This window comes from Moschus berezovskii, chromosome 5 (genome assembly GCF_049115385.1).
Source record: "Moschus berezovskii isolate FMDL1 chromosome 5, NW_MosBer_1.0, whole genome shotgun sequence".
Lineage (NCBI taxonomy): Eukaryota > Metazoa > Chordata > Mammalia > Artiodactyla > Moschidae > Moschus > Moschus berezovskii.
The window spans coordinates 120,422,598-120,448,021 of NC_142464.1; the positions used below are offsets into that span (position 1 = coordinate 120,422,598).

At 44.6% G+C, this 25,424-nt stretch overlaps 1 protein-coding gene across 2 annotated transcripts in view; it reads left to right on the forward strand.

Moving 5' to 3' along the window:
* CD38 (CD38 molecule) overlaps positions 1–9,866 on the forward strand; it is a 58,372-nt gene extending 48,506 nt beyond the window's left edge. The window contains exons 5-8 of one of the 2 annotated variants that reach the window (XM_088836531.1): positions 338–411; positions 2,475–2,561; positions 3,227–3,312; positions 9,594–9,866. In XM_088836531.1, the coding sequence (XP_088692657.1) occupies positions 338–411; positions 2,475–2,561; positions 3,227–3,312; positions 9,594–9,685 (339 nt within the window). In that variant the 3' untranslated portion in view covers positions 9,686–9,866. Of the gene's footprint in view, positions 1–337; positions 412–2,474; positions 2,562–3,226; positions 3,314–6,525; positions 7,911–9,593 lie in introns of those variants that run through there. The other variant, XM_088836530.1, reaches the window with a different exon arrangement.
* Positions 9,867–25,424: the final 15,558 nt, after the last annotated feature.

Below are 25,424 nucleotides of genomic sequence, written 5' to 3' on the forward strand. Positions count from 1 at the left end.
ACTGCGTGGTGTTAGGAAAGCAGTGTTACCGTCCTTCTCCGGCAATGATGCTGTTCTTGCTCATCCGGACTTCTGCCTTCTGAACCGCCAGCTTAGCAGCGATGAAGCTGAACTTTGTTGTTCAGGCACAGATTGGAACAACAGCTTCCAGAACTCCGGAGGGAAGCATATGCCTTCCAGTAGTTTGGGGTAAACGTTACTTAGACCTCACCTGTCTGAGGTAGAACCCTACGGGCAGTTCTTCTTTCACCAGCTGATGTTAAGAGCTGTTGGGGATGGACCTGCTGGAGACTGGCATTAAGTCTGCATGCTGAGGAATGGTGTTTCTGTTTTTAAGTTTGCAGAAAATGCCTGTGGTACAGTCCAGGTGGTGCTCAATGGATCCATCGAGAACGCCTTTGATAAAATGAGGTACTTATTTCTTTGCCTCCTGTGGGTTAGGGTTAACACAGTCTCCTACTGGCTCTTTTGTCTTTAGAAGAAAATACTTTTCATGTCGACCTTCAGGACTGAAGATGTGGGATAAAAAAGGTAAAATGTTGTGTTCTATGGTGAAAATTTTTGTGTTTCTAAATCAAACTTTTGTCCAGTTTCTCCATTGTTTAAAATTCTCTAAAGGTCCTTGTACAGGGTCCAACTCTTCCTCTTAACTTTTCGAGGCCTGCTGTCTATCCTGTAGAGCTTTCCAGGTGGCTCAGTGGTGAAGAATCTGCCTGCCAATGCAGGAGACACAGGAGACATAGGTTCAGTTCATGGGTCAGGAAGATCCCCTGGAGGAGGAAATGGCCACCCACTCCAGGATTCTTGCCTGGAGAATCCCATGGACAGAGGAGCCTGGCGGGCTACCGTCTGCGGGGCCACAAAGAGTTGGACTTGACTGGCTGACTGGGCATGCCCCGTCTCTCATAGCACCCAATCCTGCCCATTTCCCTTTGCTCACCCTGTTCCCCACATGACCTGTCCCCCCCTTCCCTCCGCCTGTCTAAAGTCTTCTCGTCCACGAACATCTGCCCAGGACTCCTCTCTCCTCCCTGGACAGGATGGATCCCAGGGAATCTGCTGCTGAGAACAGCAGGAGCTCTGCCACGCCTTTGACCTGCATCCATCTTTGCAGGCAGTGTCATCAGTTCATTGTCACGGTTAAAAACGGGGACTCCAGCGGTCATGACCTCTTACCTGGGTGACCTTAGCGGGGCCCCACTGGTCTCTGTGAACCTGAGGAGGTGCTGGTGACGTGAAGATGGACTAGGAGGGGGCATGAAAAATGCCGAGCCACGTGCCAGACAGAGGACGTGCTGGCTGAGTATCTCCTTTCGCCCACACCACTGACCCTGGTCTCACCCCTGCTTTCCTCCACTGACCCACTTCTGCACTTACTGGTTCTGCCACATTGCTTACGTTTCCAGTCTTGCTTCTCCAACCTTTCCCTGGATAAGGCTGATTGAGGTGAGGGAACATATATTAATGTGCCCCAGGGGCTTCCCAGGTGGCTCAGCAGTAAAGAATCTGCCTGCCAATGCAGGAGATGTGAGTTTGATGCCTGAGTTGGGAATATCCCCTGGAGAAGGAAATGGCCACATGCTCCAGTGTATTCCTCTCTGTGGGCAGAGGAGCCTAGTAGGCTACAGTCCTTGGGTTGCAAGAGTTGGACACAACCAAGTGACTAAAGTGCCACCACGGGGCACTCCAGACGTCCCATGAATGTTCCTTCTTTCTTCTTTTTTTAAAAATATTTATTTGGCTACATCCTGTCTTAGTTGCAGTTGCCTGCATGGCATGCGGGATCTTAGTTCCCCAACCAAGGTTTGAACCCACGTCTCCTGCACTGCAAGCGGATTCTTACCCACTGGACCACCAGAGAAGCCCCCCACCTTGTCCTCTGTTAACGTTTGAGCCCATCAGGGAGCCTTTGTCCTCTTGTCTTCTGACCCCAACCTTTTGGGTTTTTGGGTGCAAGTGTGAACATTTCAGAATTTTGTAATCTGATATTAGGGGCCCAAGTACTTGTAACAGGAGTGGTGGAGCCTAATGGGGAGAGCTTAGGGCTGGGGTCAGAACAGGACCCCAGGGTTTTTCAACAACACACTTCTCAAACTCACTGTGCGTGGGGATCACCTAAGAATTGTTGGGCTGCTGGCTCTGATTCAGCAGGTGGTGGTGGGCAGAGATTCTGCGACTCTAATGAGCTCCTTACCTTGTTCTAAGTGAGTGTAAGAGAACTGTATCTTCTTGGAATAGCAAGTGTGTAAAGAATCAGCATCAATGTACAGATGAAGACTCTTACTTTGAGAATCTTACTTATCTGGGGTCATCCTGAATAAGTAAACCTGGCTGATTCTGATGCAAATCATGGGTCACTTCCAAACGGTAGGTTCTAACCAGTGACACCTCGCCTGATGACTTTTCACAGGGGCTGTGGCTGCTCCAACAATTCAGTTTGGGGTTAATAATGTTCTGTGTCTCTTCTATCTCAGCATATTTGGACGAGTGGAAGCCCATAACTTGAGGTCAGTGGTTATGCTACAGGCTTGGCTGGTACATGACCCTGGAAAACCTCCCAGGTATGTGTTACTACTCTGTACTCCTATATATTATCCTCAGGCTTATTTCAGGAATCAGTACATGAAAGAATCCACAGGGTTGAAGGCGCCGAGAAAAGACTGGCTCAGGAAATGAACAGGGCCTTCCTCCACCTTTACCCCATCCCAACGTAGCTCAGCTGGGAAAGAATCCACTCAGCAGGAGGCCCTGGTTCAATTCCCGGGTTCGGGTTCGAAAGATCCGCTGGAGAAGGGATAGGCTACCCACTCCAGTATTCTTGGGCTTCCCTTGTGGCTCAGCTGGTAAAGAATCCGCCCGCAATGCGGGAGACCCAGGTTCAATCCCTGGGTTGGGAAGATCCCCTGGAGAAGGGAAAGACTACCCACTCGAGTATTCTGGCCTGGAGAACTCCATGGACTAAGTTCCATGGGGTGGCAAGGAGTCAGACTCGACTGAGCGACTTTCACTCACTCGACAGTCTCTTAATTGTGTCTCCGTGGTGGGTCTCTACCTAGTTCACACCTTTGACTCTGCTGTGGACCTGTGAGCTCTCTGAAGCTCCCTCCACTTCACGTCTTCATCTGAGGGCCTTGCCCAGGGCCCGCCTCCTGGAAGAAACCAAGCGACTCCAAGGAAATGCTTATGAGCTCTTGTTATTCTAACACTTTCTTCTTTTTTCCTCCAGGGACTCATGCTCTGGCTCCTCTATAAAGGAACTGGAGTCCATCTTAAATGGAAGGAATGTCAGATTTACCTGCAGGGATAATCTCAGGTAACTGATGCTCTCCCGCCACGTGCAGACGCTCTTCCTTTGGGCCTTGACGGTGGCGGTCTGGGTGGTGACCTTCAGCGAACTCCACCCCTCTCCCAGCTTAGCCCAGAAGCCATTTCCAGCCAGTCGCCTGATGTCCAGTCCCCCGCCCTGTTCCTCATCCTTCCCACACAACTCTAGCAGGGATTTGCTTCTAAAGGTGACCCAGGTTTGAGGGCATCTTTCCTGCTTTCCCATGTGAGAGGCCTGACCCAGAGCTCCTGGCTTTCAGGGGCGTAGAAGCACATTTTCCCAAAAGCAAAGGATTTATAAAAGCCTTGTGACTTGGCATATCTTGCAGGTGAGGTTTCTTTGGTTGGGTCTCAGTTGTAGGTGCCTAACACTTGGTGGCTTACACACAGACACAAACAGCTCAGCTCACACCCAGGTCAGCGCCCCTGGGTGCCTAACTCTTCTAGATGCCAACACTCGGATATGCTCAGGAGGGCTTTAAGCAGACACTCACAGCAGACAGGAGGCCTGACTTCAAGCCTCCACATTTATTCTCCTTAAAGCCCACCGCCCCTTCCGAGCTTCAATCCATCATCTATAACACTGGAATGGACTGGGTAATTTCTAAGACGTCCTAGCTTGGCCTCCCTGACCCTTGAGAGTCAGCCCCCTTGGGTGGAGCAACAACTGCAGTCATAATCTCAAATGATAAAGAGCAAGCTTTATGGTTTTCTAATAAAAAAATGTAGAATCTTAAAACTGTTTACCCATAACACATATTTATTGGAGAAAAGTTTAAATTAAAGATAGATTTTTTTTTTTCTTGTTTTCAAAAATTTTAGTTATTTGTTTATTTTTGACCATGCTGGTCTTCATTGCCGTGTGGGCTTGTCTCAAGCTTTGGTTTGCGGGCTTCACACTGCAGTGGCTTCTCTTGCCATGGCTCCCAGGCTTTAGAGTATGCAGGCCTCAGTGGTTGGTGGCATGCGGGCTTATTTGCTCCACGGCATGTGGGATCTCCCCAGACCTGGGATCGAACCCATGTCCCCCGCATTGGCAAGTGGACTCTTATCCACTGTACCACCAGGGAAGCCCCAAGTATGTTTTTTAAAATCACCTACGACTCTGTTATCATAACTGAGACCCCTCACTATTTTGAAGATGTGTGCTCAATATTTAACTCCAGGCAGAGATCTGTGCTAAAGGCATCTTTGGAAATTTTCCCATATATGACGGATAGATACGGGACAGATAGTTCCCATAGAACAGATGCAGAGAGGAACACTTTCTCAAAGAATGTCAAAGCTGAAATGCTTCCCATCACTCCCTGTCACCACCCTTTCCCACCAACCGTGTCAGAAAGGCAGGAGAACAGGGTCCAGGAACATTCGCTGAAGCCTCTGTCTCTCCAGTGACCTGAATTCCCCATCAGCCAGCTGGCTTCTCTCTGGAAACCGCCAGCACATAGCACAAGCTTTCTACAGCAGTGAGGTGGGAAAACAGAACAAAGGAGCCACTCTAGGAGAGACACTGCAGACATCTGAGCAGTCTAAGTTACTCAAAGATCTTTTGCATTGAGAGATGGAATACGAAACCCAGGACAAGATTAGGGAATGTAAGTGAGCCATTCACAAAACTCTTTTATCTCTTTACTTACATTAACCATTCACCTTTTTTTTTTCTCATGAGTGGCCCAAACTGTAGGCTCTGGGTGAGCTCACTCATCCTTCACCCTGCAAAAATAATTAAGTATACCTTCCCACCTGGACTTGTGGAGTGGCCTACGTAGGAGGCCAGCACCTGTCACTCAAGCATCAGTTCATGTGGCCTTAAACTTGGGGACCATATTTGAAATCACTGCTGGTTTGCTCCAACCATGAGGTCATGATATATTCAGCATAACCAGACCCTCAGGGTACCCTGTAGTATCTAACAGTTTCCTGTTGAATTGAACTGCTGTATCTAACAGTTTGATGACTTTGCAAGAAACTTGCTTATCTCTAGCGGAGCTCAAAGTGAATGTCACGGGTACAGATGTCGACTGTAGACTCCTCTTCCATAGCAATATTTCCTTGAGGATGAGGATACTTTTCCCACCTATAATGTATTCATGTGGGTTTTCCAGGTGGCACTAGTGATAAAGAACCCACCTACCAGTGCAAGAGACATAAGAGATGAGGGTCCAACCCATGGGTCAGGAAGATCCCCTGGGGTAGGAAATGGCAACCCACTCCAGTATTCTTGTCTGGAATATTCCAGACAAGAATGGACAGAGGAATCTGGCAGGCTATAAGACATGGGGTCTCAAAGAGTCAGACACAACTGAGCGTGCACACACACACACACACACACACACGTATTCACGTGGGGGATCACAGATCACAATGTTGATGAGGATGGATGACTGTACTTAGAGCCAATGTGCCCAGCTGGTCACAGAGGGCTAGAGATGAGCCTGAGATGGTCCATCTTAGAAGCCCAGGGATGCTGCTAGCTACTTCTAAGGCTCTCTCTCTCTTTCTTGACTCACATTTAACAAAATCAGATTTGACTGCTATTTAAGGAACCACTTTACCCCCACTAGACAACCCCCTCCACTATGTGCCAGCCACTCCCATTGAACTCCGTTGCTTTGTGATTTGATTTTTATGAAAGCGAGAGTCATTCACCTGCTGATACTATAGGAGGTATTCTGTGCGAAGAATCGGGCTCCTCTCGCTGACAGCAACCAGCCCTCTTCTAGAGAGTCTGTGACCTCTTGCTGCCTGATGCTTTGACCCAACACTTCCTCAGGAAGTTTTTGAAGGAGAGAAAACCAATCCTCAGTGGAAAATATGGGGTCTCTCCTCTTTGGTTGCTGCTTCTGCTGTTTCTTGACCATCAGCTGAGGTTCACAGCAGCTATTGTGACATGTGTGAGCCAGACATCCGTTCCCGTCTCCACATGCTATCATCAGACACCAGTTATCTACTGCTCTGGCTTGGCGCATGAAATGAAGCTAACCTGGGCTGTAGTTTTAGTCATTCACTCTCGGACTTGACCTTTCTCGGTATCGCCACTGCCGCAGAAGGAACTTGTGCGGACGCTAAGTGGTCTGTGCTTGTGTGGACGCTCAGTGGTCCGTGCATACTTTTGCTGTTAATGAAAGACCTTCTTTCATTGGCGAATTGACCATGGGGTGTATCTTACTGCCTCTTGACCTTTTTTCTTTCTCATCACAGCCGTGACCAATTTCTTCGCGGATTCTGAGGATTCATCTTGCAGATGAGTCAATCAGCATGGTTGAGCCCTGGCAGTACAGATCAACACACACGATTCAGGAGACATGATGGTGGAAAGTTGGGACTTTGGGAGGGAGCTTTCGTCATAAAATTAACACCAGAGATGGAAGCCTTTTCCTCCGGGATCTTAAAATAGCTTATGCTATTGACATAGTGTTTATCTTGATCTAATAGTCAAGAACAATTAGTTATTGTATAAAGTTAGAGTGGAAATTTTATATAGTTTTTTATTTTATTTTTCATATGATTCTTTTATATTGCTAATATGTTGGTAACATCCTTTCTGTTGAAGAATGACCTCTCCAAACTTATTGGCCAGTCAAGAAAAATAAATGCCCAGACTTTTCAGCAAAGGTCACATATCAAAATGAATGACCTTATCTCAGGATATATTTCTGTATCCTTCCTTCAGATAAACTATAGATGCCATGGTTATGGGTCATGTTACATTCTTTAGGATGTAAGTTACTCCTGTGTTTGGTGTTTTATCTCTAATCCTTCCAACAGCCCTGTGAGATTGATTTTACTACCCTCCATTTGTTAAATGAGAAGAAAATGTTCAGAAAGTTTATGTAATTTCCCAAAAGTCATACATTTAGGTCAAGGTAGAGAATGAATTTGAACTCAACTTTATTTCAAAAATTCATGTGCTTGCCCTTTCTAGGCAGATAATATTAGATTGGTAGTTCTTGCGTTCTCTTCTAATGAATGTATGTTGGATTAAATTGAATACAATAGAATCTGAAACGTGATTTTCCTGGATGACTTCAAAACAGGTGCATTTTTTCATCCTCTTCCTGCTTCTCATCTCGATGTCTTACTTAAACAGGAGTCAGTTAAAATGTATTTATTTGTTCTTGATGATGACAGTTTGTTTCTCACTTGAATTTTACTTAATTAGTCTTGGTTGGGAATGATCATTTTTACTACTCTTAAAGAACCAGCATTTAACTTTGTTGATTTTCTCGTTCTACTTATTTAGGTTTTACTTTTCTCTGTATTACTAGAGATAGAGAGGTTCTAATTTCTTTGCATTTCCTTATTCAGCTTCTTGAGATGGAAGTTTAGATCACTGAGCTTGCAGTACTCAAACTGTGTGCATTTTAGAACTATAATTGTTCTTCTAAGTGTTGCCTTAGCTGCAGCTCTTAAAATTTTTGATATGTCTCTTTTCTTCATAGTTTAAAAATATTTTCTAATTTAATTGTTATTTCAAAATGTGTTGCTTAAGTTTTAAACATCCGGATATTTCCAGCTCTTTGTTGTTCTTGTCAAAACATAAGATGCGTTGAGTGGAGAATTAATAAACTCATTTGGAAATCCTTCAGGGTACCCAGTAGGTTTGTTGAAAACAGCATACTTTTTGGAGTCAGACATTTCTGGGTCCATATTTTGGCATCACTCTGCTTTAGAGTGAAATACCTAATTTCTCTGAACTTCAGCTTCTTTGTCACTTAAAAAAGGATTATAAATTCACCCTCATCAAAGTGTGGCAAGAACTAAAGAAGCTGACAGAAAATGACAGTCTAACACAGTGAGTCATATGTAAGAAATCACTAGACCATAGCAGACTCCCTTCTGCCTGCCCCTTGACTGACAGTCCAGTCCGTCAGGAGTCCTTACAGCTACAGCCACTGCCATCAGCTCAGGGATTCTTCACCAGCCCGTCCTCCACTTTCTCATGGGATGTGGTCTTGGCTGGACATGAAAATAGATGCTAGGGACCAGTTCTGGTTAAGGTTCAGTCTTGCCTCCTGCCTACCTGCAGAACATCTTCAGAAATAGGTCCCTGCGAATCCACTGGGTAACCCAGGAGTTTTTCTTCTCAAGACTCTGCCTTATTGTTGGGCTGGCTTGGGAGTTCTGGATCCTTTATGCTCCTTCCTTGTTTGCCAGGATACCCCATGAGGTGGCTCCCTGTGTCAGGAAACTGATGTCCTTAACATCGCCTTTCAGTGATGACATGGATAGAGTAAACATCAGTTTGTGAGAATCTTCCCCCCAAGAAGGCTCATTTGAGTGCTTAAGGTCAAAGCTGTGGGGACCAAAGAGGAGGCAGGTCCCAGGTTGTCACGCCTGCCGCAGCGTGCCCTGAGGACCCTGGAGGTGGATGGGGGCTGGGGTGCGATTTGCTCCTGACACCACCTTTGTGTCGCCGTTACCATGATGTTTCACCCGTGCCTCCGCTCTCCCTGTAGTTCTGATTTTGCATCTTTGCCATTGACCGTGCATCACGGGCCTTCCCTGGTGGCTCAGCTGGCAAATAATCCACCTGCAATGCAGGAGACGCTGGCTTGATCCCTGGGTTGGGACAATCCCCCAGAGGAGGAAATGGCAACGCACTCCTGTATTCTTGCCTGGAAAATCCCATGGACAGAGGAGCCTGGCGGGCTACAATCCACAGGGTCGAAAGAGTCAGATACGACTCGGTGACTAAATCATGTGTCTCTAGCCCTAAGGACTTTTTCTGTAAGTACATCCTCTATATCCCTCTTCTTATAAGTGACGTCTCTACCAAATTACTGATTGCCCATCAAACCTCATATTTTACTCATAAACCTGCTATGCCTTGTCTCCCCACTTCATTCCTGTGTGCTCTGGAAAAATCCTGTTACTATCCCAAATTTTACGCACCACCGTATTCACCCAAAGGCTCTGGGAATGAACCGTAACCTAATTTCCCTTTTCCAGCTGCTCACTGTTTTCCTTCTGTAATGGTTTATGGCCTGGTAACATTTGCGGCACACTTTCAAATACAGTTCTGATGGCTGAAAGGATACACATGCGCGCGTGTGCCTGGACATGTCTCTGTGTGTTCACACGTTTTTCTCAGTCCACAGGGATGCTGCACTTAGTGGGTCTTTCGTAGTCCCACTTCTGTTGACCTGCTTCGCGCCGCATCTGTGTCTCTTATATACTTGGCAGACAAAGCCACGTATATAGCAAATATTTTGGCAAAATGCATTCTCTTCGGCTTGACAACTTTCTGCGCCTTCTAACTCTCGTTGGAAACAAGCTCACGCAAACCTGTACACTCCCTGACGGAAGAGATGCCTTAGGAGCTGTGCTGACTTACTTCCTGGCAAGCAGTTTCTCCTGAGGACCACTTCCCAGGCTGTGACTTGGGCATCTCAGGTCGAATCCACATGGTGCAGAACGACTCTGTGTTTTCGTGGGTTTTTAAAGGGCAAGTGGTTATGTGTATGGATACAAGTTTTGTATGGCAAATTAAAATTGTATGAAGCAAAATGCTGAAATAAACCTACAGCATAACTTTAAAAGGCATTTGTATTTATTTATTTAGTTGGAGGATGATTGCTCTATGACGTTGTGTTGATTTCTGCCGTAGGATAGCTTCAGTTGGTCATAACTGTGTCTCTTCCCTCCTGAGCCTCCCTCCCAACCCCCAACCCCATCCCATCCCCCTAGGTTGTCACAGAGCACCAGACAGGGTTCCCTGTACTATATAACAGCTTCCCATAAGTAAAAAATACGATATTAAAAAAGAGGGGATATATGTATGTGTATGGCTGACTCACTTTGCTCTACAACAGAAATGAATACAACATTGTAAAGCAACTGCACACCAATAAAAATTAATCAAAAAATAAAAAGGTATGAGGGAAAGACAGCATTTTACAAATGCAGTGTTAGCCTAACGTTTTCCCACAGTTTTTAAATAATGAAGCAATTAATTTCTTTTTGCTACATTAACCATCATTTTTTAAACTTTTTATTTCCTATTGGAGTATAGCCAATTAACAATGCTGTGGCAGTTTCAGGTGAACTGTGAAGGGACTCAGCCACACATATACATGTATCCATTCTCCCCCAAACTGCCCTGCCATCCAGGCTGGCACACAACATTGAGCAGAGTTCCCTGTGCTATATGCTTGTTGGTTATCCATTTTAAATATAGCAGTGGCCTTCCCAAGTGGCTCAGTGGTAAAGAATCTGTCTGCAATGCAGAGGTCATGGGTTCAGTCCATGGGACAGGAAGATTCCCTGGAGAAGGGAATGGCAACCCACTCCAGTGTTCTTGTCTGGAAAATCCTACGGACAGAGGAGCAGGGCGGGCCGCAGTCCTTGGGGTCCCAAAAGAGTTGGACACAACTGGTGACTAAACAGCAACAGGTCAACCCCAAACTCCCTAACTATCCCTCCCCCAATCTGTCCCCAATAGCATACGATATACCTCTTTCTCGTCTGATTTACTTCACTCAGTATGACAAATCTCTAGGTTCATCCATGTTGCTGCAAATGGCATTGCTTCAAATTCTTTTTGATGGCTGAGTGATATTCCCTTGGATAGACGTACCACATCTTCTTCATCCACTCCTCTGCTGATGGGCATTTAGGTTGCTTCTTTGTATTGGCTATTGTAAACAGTGCTAGCCATCATTTGAATATATGTTTTTTATATCAATCCATCAGGGACTCAGTTTCTGGGTGCTACCCCAAGAGGCAGTGGTTAGCTGGCCCTCAGATCACACTCACAACGCACAGAAGGGTTTGAATTGATCCCTAACACAGTGTTTATCCTTGAACTTAATTCGAATGGCTCATCATGCTTTTTTAAAAAATCATTTAAGCAAAGTGCAAACAGCACAAGGTAGTGAAAACCATGGGATTAAGAGACAAGTGACTCAGTGAGAAAGTTCGTCAACATCTGTGACTCTCCAGTTTGGAATATATTTACAACAGATATCAATGAATTATACAAATAATGAATAACAAAGGACCTTGTGGAATTACTCGTTTAAAAGCAATTGTGTCTGCAAAAACTGCTTGCCCTCACTTATGTGTGGAATCTAAGAAAGTCAAACTCACAGTAACAACAAGTGGGAAGGTGGCTATCAGAGCCAGAGGGGTGGGGAAAGGGCAATGCTGCTCAAAGGGTGTTGTAAACTTCTGGTTACGAGATGAGAAAGTTCTGGAGACGTAGTGACTAGGGAAGCTGAAACTCCAATACTTTGGCCACCTGATGTGAAGAGCCGACTCATTGGAAAAGACCCTGATGATGGGAAAGATTGAAGGTGTGAGGGGAATGGGATGGCAGAGGATGAGATGGTTGGATGGCATCACCAACTCAATGGACAGCACTTTGGGCAAGCTCCAGGAGATGGTGAAGGGCAGGGAGGCCTGGTGTGCTGCAGTCCATGGGATCACAAAGAATTCGACATGATTGAGCATCTGAACAACAACCACAAAATAAATATCAAGTTTTCTAACCACCCCCCCACACACAGACAGGCAACTATGAGAGATGATGAATGTGTTAATTAGCGTAATTGTGATCATCATTGAGCAATGTATATGTAAACTGAAGCATCACGTTGTACACCTTAAATATTTATCAGTATTTATTTGTCAATCATACCTCAATAAAGCTGGGGAAAAAAACCTGCAACAATTTTCTGTGGGGTTGGAGGAAGAATCAAACAAGCTGGAGATGCTCTTCCAAAGACACCATGGCCTCTTGCCAACCCCACCCCAAGGTTAAGTGAGTCGGGCAGCCGGAGAGAGGATGGATGGTCATTGCAGATGTCTTGGGGATGGGGGAGGTGGGAATGCTCAGAGGGGTCCACAGAGTCTGTTGAAGACCTGATAAACCCTCACCATTCCTCTGTGCCATCAGAGACATCGAAGAGCGAATAACGCTGTTTGCTTTCCAGCAAGAATCTCAGCTTGGAAGTCTGGAGAATCACGTGATGACACACCTTTGTCCTGTTAAGAAACCTCACTTGAGACCTCCCAGGAGTCGATGTGATGAGATAGTGAAATGCGTGACTATTAATAAGGAACACAACTGTGAAACAGTGTTTGGAATCTTGAACCACTGCAGACCTGCAGAGAAGAGAAACCGAAGAAGGTTCGCCAAACACGTGTATCAACCGGTGACCTTAGCTGCAACAACTGAATGCAGCCCTGGCCAGAAATACATTATCTAGGGAAGCGCAGAGGCTGGCAGGTTTTCCAGGCGGGCAGGAGAACAGTTTGGAAGCCACTTAGTCAAGAGCAACCTTCCAGGACTTCCCCGGTGGTCAAGTGGTTAAGAATCCACTTTGCAGTGCAGGAGATGTGGATTTGATCCCTGGTCTAGGAACTAAGATCCCAAATGCCACAGGGCAACTAAGCCCACACGCCACAGCTACTAAGTCCTTGAACCCCAACCAGAGAATCCGTGCACTGCAACAAAAGTCCCGCGTGCTGAACCAAGACCTCCCACGGCCAAATAAATATTTTTTAAAAGGGCAACTTTGCAAATGACTCCACAGACAGGTCAGGTTGAGGAGTCATCCTGCCCCAAGGACACTCAGCTGTCTGTCACTGTCAGATGTGGCCACTGCTGCTTCTGGGAGCAGAAATAACTGAAGTGGGTGGTGCATGGTGAAGCACATGGAGTGTGGCCCTTGCCTCCCACGCTAGCCTCACAGTCACGGTCACCCAGATCCATCTGATGCCCGGATCCTGACATGCATAAAATGCTTAGAACAGAGCTCAGCTTTTCTACCTGTAAATGGGCTGATAGTGGTGCCCAACTCTTTGGGTTGTTTGAGCTTTAAGCGAGATGATAAATGCATGGTTCTCAGACTAGCTCTTCAGGTGGTGGACTTGGCGCTTTCACTGCCATGGCCTGGGTTCAATCCTGTGTCAGGAAGCTAAGATCCTGTAAGCTGCATGGTGTGGTCACATAGATATATATACATATATATATATGAACAGTGCTTGGGCTGGGAGGTGGGAGGGAGGTTCAAGAAGGAGGCTACGAACATATACCACATATACCTATGGCTGATTCATGTTGATATATGGCAGAATAAATAAAAAAAAAAAACCAGTGCTTGACACATAGAGTACCATCAAGTTTAGTTTTTTAAATTAAAAAAATACTGTTGGAACCTGTTTTTATTCTAGAGTAAGTTGCTTGACAAGCCTTTGGTTTGGAAGCTGAGACCCAGAGACCTCATGGACGGTGGAGGAGAGGGTAGGGAATGGCTCTCTTGACAACCAACTGGGTCTCTCATCCTAGGTGGGCCTTGAATCATCCTAGGTGGGGACTACTTGCCCACCTGAAACGACTGGCCAGAGATCCTCCTAAGACCATTCACTAAGAGCTGGCTTCCACTCTTGGAAGATCTTCCTGACCCAGAAACCGAAATCGTGTCTCCTGCATTGGCAGGCGGGTTCTTTAGCACTGAGTCACACACCAAACGATAAACTGATTCATTGATTCACTGATTCATTCAGCAAGTGTTATTAAGCTCCCATTATCTATCAGTCAGCTACAAGAGGGCTTCCTTGTAGCTCAGCTGGTAAAGAATCTGCCTGCAATGCAAGAGACCCAGGTTCGATTCCTGGGTCAGGAAGATCCCCTGGAGGAAGGCATGGCAACCCACTCCAGTATTCTCACCTGGAGAATCCCATGGACAGAGGAACCTGGCGGGCTATAGTCCTTGGGGTCGGAAAGAGTCAAACACGACAATAACCAAGCACAGCACATCTACCGGTCAGACCACCATGGCCCTTCAGCCTTCCTCCCTACCTCCAGGACACGGTTATAGTGATGCACTGGGCTTCCCCAGTAGCGCTAGTGGCAAAGAACCTGCCTGCCAATGCAGGAGATGTAAGAGCTGCGGATTTGATCCCCGGGTCGGGAAGGTCCCCTGGAGGAGGAAATGGCAACCCACTCCAGTCTTCTTGCCTGGAAAATCCCATGGACAGAGGAGCCTGGTGGCTACAGTCTATGGGATGGCAAAGAGTCAGACACACCAAAGCGACTTACATGCAAGCTGTTTACATGTGTGTTTTCCCTACCATCTCCACCTCTAAATTTTTAGAGATAGACAAAGCTTTTCCATCATTTTAATTCCATGAACCCAGTCCTTACTGGTTGAAACAAGTATAACATATTAAAAACAAAATTATATCATAAAGGATGAAATAAAGCAGATTTTAAAATCAATACAAACAAGCAACAAACTGACCCTAGTGTGCATCTTACTGATAATTCAACCACCCAGGCACAAGAAATTACTTCAAGTCTTGTTTGAACATAAAATCCTGACTGTGCAGTATTATTGGAATGTATTCTAAGGATGAAAATAACCACAAATCTATCTTTAATCAATAGGTTTGTTTTGACATGTACCATGTTTTGCAGGTTAGACCAAATGACTACAAAGAATGAATATATAAACTGAGAGAAGACGAATGAGGTGTTGAGTTTGAGTTGATGGGATCACTGTGAACTTATACATATTTGCAGATGAAATATTGTTTAGCTACATTGCTATTTTGTCATATTTTAATTTCTCTGAGGTCTTAATTCTACAACATATGTTGAATGCTTGCTATAATCCAGACCCTGTACTTAGCAGTTTACATGAAATAGTTCATTTAGTTTTCACTATTGCACTTTGTGATTTGTACAACTATTAGGAAAAGGTACAAATTTGCCCACAATAATGGAAGAGTTAGGTGTGATCTGACCCCAAATTGTGCTTATAATCACAGAGATGAGTAAGACAAGTCATAATCTACTTCATTTTAAAGAGCAGCATTCATTTTAACACTAAACTTGATCTGATAACTGAAATAATTGTCTTACAGGAAAAGCTTGGGAATCACCTTATTCATCAATAAAAGTATTTGTGCTCATTTGGCATAGAGCATATTTTAAGGGGTTTGGGAAGCAAGAACTGAGTTTTAGACCCAGTTCTGAAAAATCCCAGCTCCATGACCTTCTGCAAGTACACCAGACCTTTCTGGGTCTCTGTTTTTGCTTTTCTAATTAAAGGAGCTGGAAGACATGTGGAGTTCCAGACTCGAATGTCTGCAGATGTCGACTGGAAACATAAATTAGTAAAATGCCCTCAGGACCTGTATCCTGTCTATGGCAGTGGTGACCTCTCAGCTGCAGCCCCAACGTTGCCAGGCAGGAGAGGAAGCCTGCTTCAAGTCCTCTGAACTTCCAGTTCCTCGAGATAAACCAGCAGTCCAGGTTTATGTGACACTTTTCAAATCTTAAACTAAAAACTAAAACAAAACAAACAAAAAAAAAAACCCTTGTTTCAGAAAAACAAAAAACCCAACCCTTATAGACTCTCAGACCAACACCTTGTACATTTGTGGATCAGATAAACTCTGAAGTCCCTTTACGGGGAGTCTTTGTAGAAAAGAAAATGGTCACTCCAGTCATGGAGATGTTCTACGCCTTAAATTGTGAAACGCAAAATGGATTACCTGGTTGATCTCAGAACTTTGAGGTAGTGGACAAATCCTAGCACGTTTTTGGGCCACCATCTTCCTACGGTGGAATAAGGAGCCTGAGTGTCTCTGGGGAAGCGGGGATAAACCTAATACCCATTGAGCCCCTGGTATATATCAGGGGCCTTCATGAATAATCATTTGTATTAGCTGGGGTTGTGCAGAGAAATAGAACCATTAGTAGGCAGATAGAGGAGGATGTTGTTAGTCGCTCAGTTGTGTCGACTCTTTGTGACCCCATGGACTATAGCCTGGAAGGTTCCTCTGTCTATGGGATTTGCTAGGCAAGAATTCTGGAATGGATTGCCATTCCCTTCTCCAGGAGATTTTCCCTACCCAGGGGTTGAACCTGGATCTCCTGTGCAGACAGATTCTTTACCCTCTGAGCCACATGGGAGATGATTAAATTGGTGGATAGATAGGAGATGGACAGATGATAGATTAGATGGATGGATGATGATAGATGATTAGATGGATAAGTAGATAAGTGATAGGTGATAACTAGATCACTAATAGGTAATAGATGGATAGACAGGCAATGGATAGAGATGGATTTTAGGAGGTTGGTGTCTGTGATTACAAAGGCTAGCAAGTCCAAAATCTGCAGGGAGGGCCATCAGTCTGAGAGCAAGAGGAGAAAATGGTATAGTTCAAGTCTGAAGGTCACCTGCTGGCAGAATTCTCTCTTGTTCAGCAGAAGCCAGTCTTTGTTCTACTACTCAGCCTTTCAACTTCTCGGATGAGGCTCACCCACATTATAAAGGGTAATCTGCTTACTTAAAGCCCACAGATTGCAATGTTAATCTCATCTGAAAAAAAAAAAACAGCTTCTCAGAGACATCAAGATAATGTTTGACCAAAAGGCTGGACACAGTGACCTGCTCGGTTCAGTTCAGTCACTCAGTCATGTCCAACTCCTTGTGACCCCATGGACTGCAGCACGCCAGGCTTCCCTGTCTATCACCAACTCCCGGAACTTGCTCAAACTCATGTCCATCGAGTTGGTGATGCCATCCAATCATCTCACCCTCTGTTGCCCCCTTCTCCTCCTGCCTTTAATCTTTCCCAGCATCAAGGTCTTTTCCAATGACTTGGCCCTTTGCATCAGGTGGCCGAAGTATTGGAGCTTCAGCTTCAGCATCAGTCTTTCCAAGGAATATTCAGGATTGATTTCCTTTAAGATTGACTGGTTTGATCTCCTTGCAGCCCAACGCTCAAGAGTCTTCTCCAACACCACAGTTCAAAAGCATCAATTATTCAGCGCTCAGGTTTCTTTATGGTCCAACTCTCACATCCATACATGACTACTGGAAAAACCATAGCTTTGACTATATGAAACTTTGGTGAAGTAATGTCTCTTCTTTTTAATATGCTGTCTAGGTTGGTCATACCTTTTTTTCCCAAGGAGTAAGTGTCTTTTAATTCCATGGGTGCAGTCACCATCTGCAGTGATTTTGGAGCCCAGGAAAATAAAGTCTTTCACTGTTTCCATTGTTTTCCCATTTATTTGCTGTGAAGTGATGGGACTGGATGCCATGATCTTTGTTTTCTGAATGCTGAGTTTTAAGGCAGCTTTTTCACTCTCCTCTTTCATCTTCATCAAGAAGCTCTTTAGTTCCTCTTTACTTGCTGCCATAGGGTGGTGTCATCTGAGTACCTGAGGTTATTGATATTTCTCCCAGCAATCTTGATTCCAGCTTGTCCTTCTTTAAGCCAGGCATTTTGCATATGTACTCTGCACGTGGGTTAAATAAGCAGGGTGACAATATACAGCCTTGATACATTCTTTTCCCAATTTGGAACCAATCCATTGTTCCATGTCTGGTTCTAACTGTTGCTTCTTGACCTGCATACAGATTTCTCAGGAGGCAGGTAAAGTGGTCTTTCAGAATTTTCCAGTTTGCTATAATCCACTCAGCCAAAGGCTTTGGCATAGTCAATGAAGTAGATGTTTTTCTGGAATTCTCTTGCTTTTTCTTGATCCAACAGACATTGGCAGTTTGATCTCTGGTTCCTATGCCTTTTCTAAATCCAACTTGAACATCTGGAAGTTCACAGTTCATGTACTGTTGAAGCCTGGCTTAGAGAATTTTGAGCATTACTTTGCTAGCATGTGAAATGAGTTTAGTTGTGCAGTAGTTTGAGCATTCCTTGGCATTGCCCTTCTTTGGGATTGGAATGAAAACTGACCTTTTCCAGTCCCATGGCCACTGCTGAGCTTTCCAAATTTGCTGGCATATTGAGTGCAGCACTTTCACAGCATCATCTTTTAGGATTTGAAATAGCTCAACTGGAATTCCATCACCTCCATTAGCTTTGCCTGTAGTGATGCTTCCTAAGACCCACTTGACTTCCTGCTCCAGGATGTCTGGCTCTAAGTGAGTGATCACAGCACTGTGGTTATCTGAGTCATGAAGATCTTTTTTGCATAGTTCTTCTGTGTATTCTTGCCACCTCTTCTTAATATCTTCTGATTCTGGTAGGTGACCTGCTAAGTTGATACATAAAGTTAACTATCATACCATTTAGCTTTCACCATGATCCACGAAGTGGATTACTATCCCCATTCTACAGATGAGGAAACCGAAGCTGTGAGAAGTTTAATGACTTATACAAAAAGCAGTTAGGGGCAGAGCTGGCCCTCATACCCGTATGCCTGACTTCAGGATTCATTTCTTCACCCAGTTCTATCATGATTCCAGATGCTTTGTAATGTCTGATTGATTTTTGACTGTGCTGGTCTTCGCGGCTGCACAGGCTCCTCCAGTTGTGGGGTGGGTGCTGCTCTCCTAGTTGCGGTGTGTGGGCTTCTCACGGCAATGGCTTCTCTCATTGTGAAGCGTGGGCTCTAGGCACACGGGCTTCAGTAGTTGTGGCACATGGACTTACTTGCCTCACTGCGTGTGGAATCTTAGTTCCCGGTCCAGGGATCAAACTCATGTTCTCTGCACTCTGGGACCCTGACGTTTCCCTGGAGTTTGTATCTTTGGAGGCTAGCATCCTGTCTACATATAGTAGGGGCTTAGTAAATGCTCACTGAATGGCTCCATGGATAGAGGGATAAATAGAAATGATCTATTTACGTATCTGTGCTTGTACCACACAGTCATCTCCTTAAGAGAGTGAAAGCCTCTCAGTCGTGTCTGACTCTGCAACCCCATGGACTATACAGTCCATGGAATTCTCCAGGCCAGAATACTGGAGTGGGTAGCCTTTCCCTCCTCCAGGGATCTTCCCAACCCAGGGATCGAACTGGGGTCTGCTGCATTGCAGGTGGATTCTTTACCAACTGTGCCACCAGAGAAGCCCAAGAATACTGAAGTGGGTAGCCTATCTCTTCAGCAGATCTTCCTTCGAACCAGGGTCTCCTGCATTGCAGGTGGATTCTTTACCAACTGAGCTACCAGGAAAGCCCTATCTCTTTAAAGACAGTAGCTAAAAATATGGGCTCAGGACTTGGACCATCTGACTTTAGTGTCCAGCCATCCTGCTTACTGACCCAAGCTCGATGTCTTTGATTGTGAACTATTGCTAAAAATAACTCTGTTAAAAAACTCTATGCGAACCCATGGACTGCAGCATGCCAGGCTTCCCTGTTCGTCACTATTTCCCAGAGTTTTCTCAAACTCTGCTGCTGCTGCTGCTGCTAAATCGCTTTAGTTATGTCCAACTCTGTGCAACCACATCGACAGCAGCCCACCAGGCTCCCCCATCCCAGGGATTCTCCAGGCAAGAACATTGGAGAGGGTTGCCATTGCCTTCTCCATTGCATGAAAGTGAAAAGTGAAAGTGAAGTTGCTCAGTCATGTTCGACTCTTAGCGACCCCAAAGATTGCAGCCTACCAGGCTCCTCCATCCATGGGATTTTCCAGGCAAGAGTACTGGAGAGGCGTGCCATTGCCTTCGCCTTCAAACTCTAAGTAGGTAATAAGCGGTGGATGACTAATTTTATCCTGGGCCACTAGGGGGCAGAGAGGCAGGCAAATCCTCCCTCTCTTCTCTGGGGTTTTTCACCTCAGCTCACAGGTATGTTCCCTTTAAATGCCCTGCCAGCCCTCGAAACTTTGGGGACCAGGGCAGTAGAATGCGAGGGTTTGGTGCTGTGAGAATGCAGGCGCAGAGAGCTTTCAGTGGCCCTTTTCCTCGTGAATGTTCACCTACGCTAACTGCATCTCAGACGAGTGGAGCGTGAGTGAGGCATTCTCATTCTTCACTGCCCCTAGTAACAGTTGCTGTTATTGTTGTTCAGTTGCTAAGTCATGCCTGGCTGTCTGTGACCCCATGGACTGCAGGATGTCAGGTTTCCCTGTCCTTCACTGTCTTCCTGAGTTTGCTCAAACTCATGTCCATTGAATCGGTGATGCTGTCGAACCATCTCATCCTCTGGGATCCCCTTCTCCTTTTGCCTTCAATCTTCCCAGCATCAGAGTCTTTTCCAATGAGTCGGCTCTTCACATCATGTGGGCAAAGTATTGGAGCTTCAGCTTCACCAGTCCTTCCAATAAATATTCAGGGTTGACTTCCTTTAGGATTGACTGGTTTGATCTCTCTGTAAAGGGACTCTCAAGAATCTTCTCCAGAACCACAATTCGAAAGCATCAATTCTTGGGTACTCAGCCTTCTTCACGGTCCAACTTTTACCTCTGCACATGACTACTGGAAAAACCATAGCTTTGAGTATAAGGACCTTTGTCAGCAAAGTGATGTTTCTGCTTTTTAATATGCTGCCTAGGTTTGTCATTGCTTTTCTTCCAAGGAAAACCATGAACACTCTTGTTTTCCCTAAAGTCCTTGCTACACTCTTGTCTGTTCCAAGACCAGAGAAAATGGGAAACACTGTTAAAGGGGTCTCCACCTTATCTCCGTGGAGAGACCCTCACTTCCATCTCTGAGGTTACCCCGCGTTAAAGTAGTTTGGGTGTGCCTCGGCCTGGACTCACCATAATGGACAGACTCATCATTTTACAAAGTGTCAGCTTATCTTTACCTCTCACCCTTCATTCTGTCTTGGCAGAAACTTATAGACTACTGGGAAGGATTATGTAGCAATACGTCACACACTGGAGAAGAAAATGGCAACCCGCTCTGGTGTTCTTGCCTTGAGAATCCCAGGGACGGGGGAGCCTGGTGGGCTGCCATCTATGGGGTCGCACAGAGTTGGACATGACTGAAGTAACTTAGCAGCAGCAGCAGGTATTCTTATTTGAATTTAGTCAAAAAATTTTTTTGCCTGAAAGACGTAATAGAATACACTTATTTGAGTCATGCACAAAAAACCAACCAAAACAAATCGATTTTGGAGACTTAATAGTATATTCTATATTATTAATACTAAAATATATTTTAAATTAATAATAACAGAATAATATTGACATTGGGTTGACCAGAAAGTTTGTTCTGACCAACTCAATAATAATATATGCTGTACTGGAAGGACTATACAATATCACAATATAATATTGTTAATATAATAATTAATAATATGTATCTAAAAATTGTGCCTACATTTTGTCCTTTTAGTCTTAGAGTGAAGATATATTGTATTTTCTCTCTGAACTGAAGACCAAATATTCTCAGTTAAGAATATGTTCTAAATAGACATGTGGCCAAGAAAAACTAGAGGATACAATTGTTGAATGACAAATTATAGATTGGATTGATAAAGAATACCAGGGCATTTAGGGTGTGGTCCCAAACTCTCAAGTCCAGGCTTTGCCTTTCTTGATGCCTGCGGTGTCTTTCTCAAAGACTAAATGCTGGGAAAATTTTATGTTCTTTTTATCATGCAATCGAGAATGCTGCATGTCATGTAATGAGGTCATCAGGAAGTACCCAAAGTCCCCTTTTCTAGCTTCAAAATGCAGATGATTCAGAAAACACTCAGGCCGTTTATTTCAGTATTGGGGAATTAATGACAACTCAACATATCCCAGATTTTGAAATTTAAAACTTGCTCTTCAACTTCTATCACATTGACACATTTTGTTTTTGAAGGTATTGGGCTTTTCAGAGAATAAAGAGAAGATTTGGGGTTACATGTAACAAAAAATTACAGTAAATGTTTATTGAAATACTTTATTGAACATTTATTTATTTAAAGGTTCATTAAAATGAATGTTTATTTATGTAAGGTTGATATATAATTTGTATAACTTTGTATTTAATTAAAAAACAAAATTTGGAAAATATGCTATTAAGAAAAAGAGGAAGAAGACAATAAAAATGACTTCTAATGCCATCACCCAGGGATAATTACCATTCTCATATTTTTGGTGTAATGCCAAGCTTCATCCCTGTCAAAAAGTAGGTCTTCAAGAAGTTTTAGCTCACTGACTATGTCCTTGATCTTTATTATTATGAATGTGTGTATTTATATATATTTAAAATTACAGTCATATCATGGGAACTGTTATGTAATCTGTTTGTTAACATACACTTCAAAATTATAAGCACACGCTTATTATAATACACGGTTCCAAATGACAAAAAATGAGTTTTCTGCTTCAAAACAGAGAACTCGGAAATACTTTCATGACTTCAAACAAGCTGATCGGAAATAGACTCAGAAGAAGAGGATGTGAGAGCAGAAAGTTTATTAGCGTGCTCTTGGGACCAACACTTTGGGAGGGGAAACGAAAGAAGCAGTTTTGACCAGGAGAGATGAATCTGCCATTCAGCCTTAGAAAAGGTCCCAGCTGATCCCAAAGAGAGCTGGGATGGTCCTCCTGGGAGTCCCTCCTGGAGGAAAGGTCTGGAACATTGAATACTGAATAGTCATTAGAGGCACGTTTCATTACTTGCAGGTAAGCTGGTCCCTTCATCAGAAACAATATTGGAGCGGACTCAACTGAGAACCATCAGTTTCCAGGACTTCCAGACACTGGGGAGATGAGTAATGATGGTCTAGGGTTCGCGGGGCATCTGAGCACCCACTGGGCTATGCCACATCTGCCAGGGATGCTGCAGGGCCATCTTAGCTTCTAGTTATTTGGGGGTTCTATTTATTCACGCCATCTGTATCCTGTCAGTGTGTGCCAGAAGTGCCATGTGAATAGGTGAGTACTTACCCGCCCCCCTTCAAACTGTCTTCTACTTGTGACCATATGGGCTTCCCAGGTGGCTTAGTGGTAAAGAATCCGCCTGCCAAGCAGGAGACACAGGTTCGATCCCTAGGTTGGGAAAATCCCATAGAGAAGGAAACGGCAACCCACTCCAGTGTTCTTGCCTGGAAGATCCCATGGACAGAGGAGCCTCAAGGGCTATAGTCCATGGGATGGCAAGAGTCAGACACAGCTTAGCAACTAAACAGTAACAAGTTGTGACTATAGTTCAAATGCTACTGGCTCATTCTTTTGAACATTCTTTGCAAGCTTGAGTTTTCTAAGTTGTTTTGCTCCTGGTTTGCTGAAGGAAGGTGACCATTTTGAACTCAAACAAAAAAAATGAGATGGAACTTTCATTTCACACTGGTCACAATGGCCATCAACAAAAAATCTGCAAACAATAAATGCTGGAGAGGGTGTGGGGAAAAGGGAACCCTCTTACGCTATTGATGGGAATGTAAATTGGTACAGCCACTATGGAGGACAGTATGGAGGTTCCTTAAAAAACTAAAAACAGAACTACCATATGACACACCAATCCCACTCCTGGGCATATACCCTGAGAAAAACATAATTTGAAAAGATATATACACCCTAACATTCATTGCAGCACTATTTACAATAGCCAGGACGTGGAAGTAACCTCAATGTCCATCAGCAGAGGACTGGATAAAGAAGACGCGGCACATATATACAGTGGAATGTTGCTCAGCCACAAAAGGAATGATACTGGGCCATTTGTAGAGACGTGGATGGACCTAGAGACTGCCATACGGAGTGAAGTTAAGTCAGAAAGAGAAAAGCAAGTATCGTGCATTAACACATGTATGTGGGATCTAGAAAAATAGTACTGACGAATCTATTTGCAGAGCAGAAATGGAGATAAAGACATGGAGAAAAGTGCAAGGACACCGAGGGGGGAAGGGGGTGGTGGGGTGTATGGAGAGATTTAGATTGATAAACAAACACGACTATGTATAAAATCACTGACTACTGAGACCCTGCTGTACAGCACAGGAAACTCTGTTCAGCACTCTGTGGTGACCTAATGGGAAGGAAATCCAGTGAAGAGGGGATATGTGTATATGTGGGTTTTCCTGGTAGCTCAGCTGGTAGAGAATCTGCCTGCAATGCAGGGGACCCCGGTTTGATTTCTGGGTCAGGAAGATCCCCTAGAGAAGGGATAGGCTACCCACTGCAGTATTCTGGGGCTTCCCTGATGGCTCAGTCAGTAAAGAATCGACCTGCAATGCGGGAGACCTGAGTTCAATCCCGGGATTGGGAAGATCCCCTGGAGGAGGGCATGGCAACCCACTCCAGTATCCTTGCCTGGAGAATCCCCATGGACAGAGGACCCTGGTGGGCTACAGTCCATGGGGTCACAAAGAGTTGGACACAACTGAGCAACTAAGCACATCACAGTGAATTTTAGGGCAGGACATACACAGCACTTACATATACGTATGGCTGATACACTTTGCTGTCCAGCAGAAACTAATACAACATTGTGAAGCAATAAAAAATTTTTTTAATATAAAGGGATATAAATGGCTGACTCTAATGATTTTCTTGGGCTCCAAGATCACTGCGGATGGTGACTGCAGCTATGAAATTAAAAGACGCTTTCTCCCTGGAAGAAAAGTTATGACAAACCTAGACAACATATTAAAAAGCAGAGACATTACTTTGCCAACAAAGGTCCGTCTAGTCAAAGCTATGGTTTTTCCAGTAGTCATGTATGGATGTGAGAGTTGGACTATAAGGAAAGCTGAGCACCAAGGAATTGATGCTTTTGAACTGTGGTGTCGGAGAAGACTCTTGAGAGTCCCTTGGACAGCCAGGAGATCCAACCAGTCCATCCTAAAGGAGATCGGTCCTGAATATTCATTGGAAAGACTAATAGCTGAAGCTGAAGCTCCAATACTTTGGCCACCTGATGCAAAGAGCTGACTCATTTGAAAAGACCCTGATGCTGGGAAAGATTGAAGGCAGGAGGAGAAGGGGATGACCAAGGATGAGATGGTTGGATGGCATCACCGACTCGATGGACATGAGTTTGGGTAAACTCCAGGAGTTGGTGATGGACAGGGAAGCATGGTGTGCTACGGTCCATGGGGTCGCAAAAGGTTGAACACGACTGAGCAACTGAACTGATCTGAATAACTAAAGATCTGGATCCCTGTAAAACTCTGAGGGAGTTTCTAGAAATCATTCTAGAATTATGAAGCACCATTGACAAAAGTGTGCATTGTCCCAGGGTTCTGCAGTGACTCCATTAGCTTTCAATGATCCTCAGTCACTCTATCTGCTTGAAGTGGGGAATCATAATTTAAGCAAAGATCAGAAACTGTGCGCATTCTCCTGGCTGTGGCTTATGTGAGAGCACTTTGGGGTCCACCCAATCAAAGGCTGCTTAGTCCTAAAGGTTACCAAGTATTTGTTTTTCACTGTTCTCTTCAGATATGG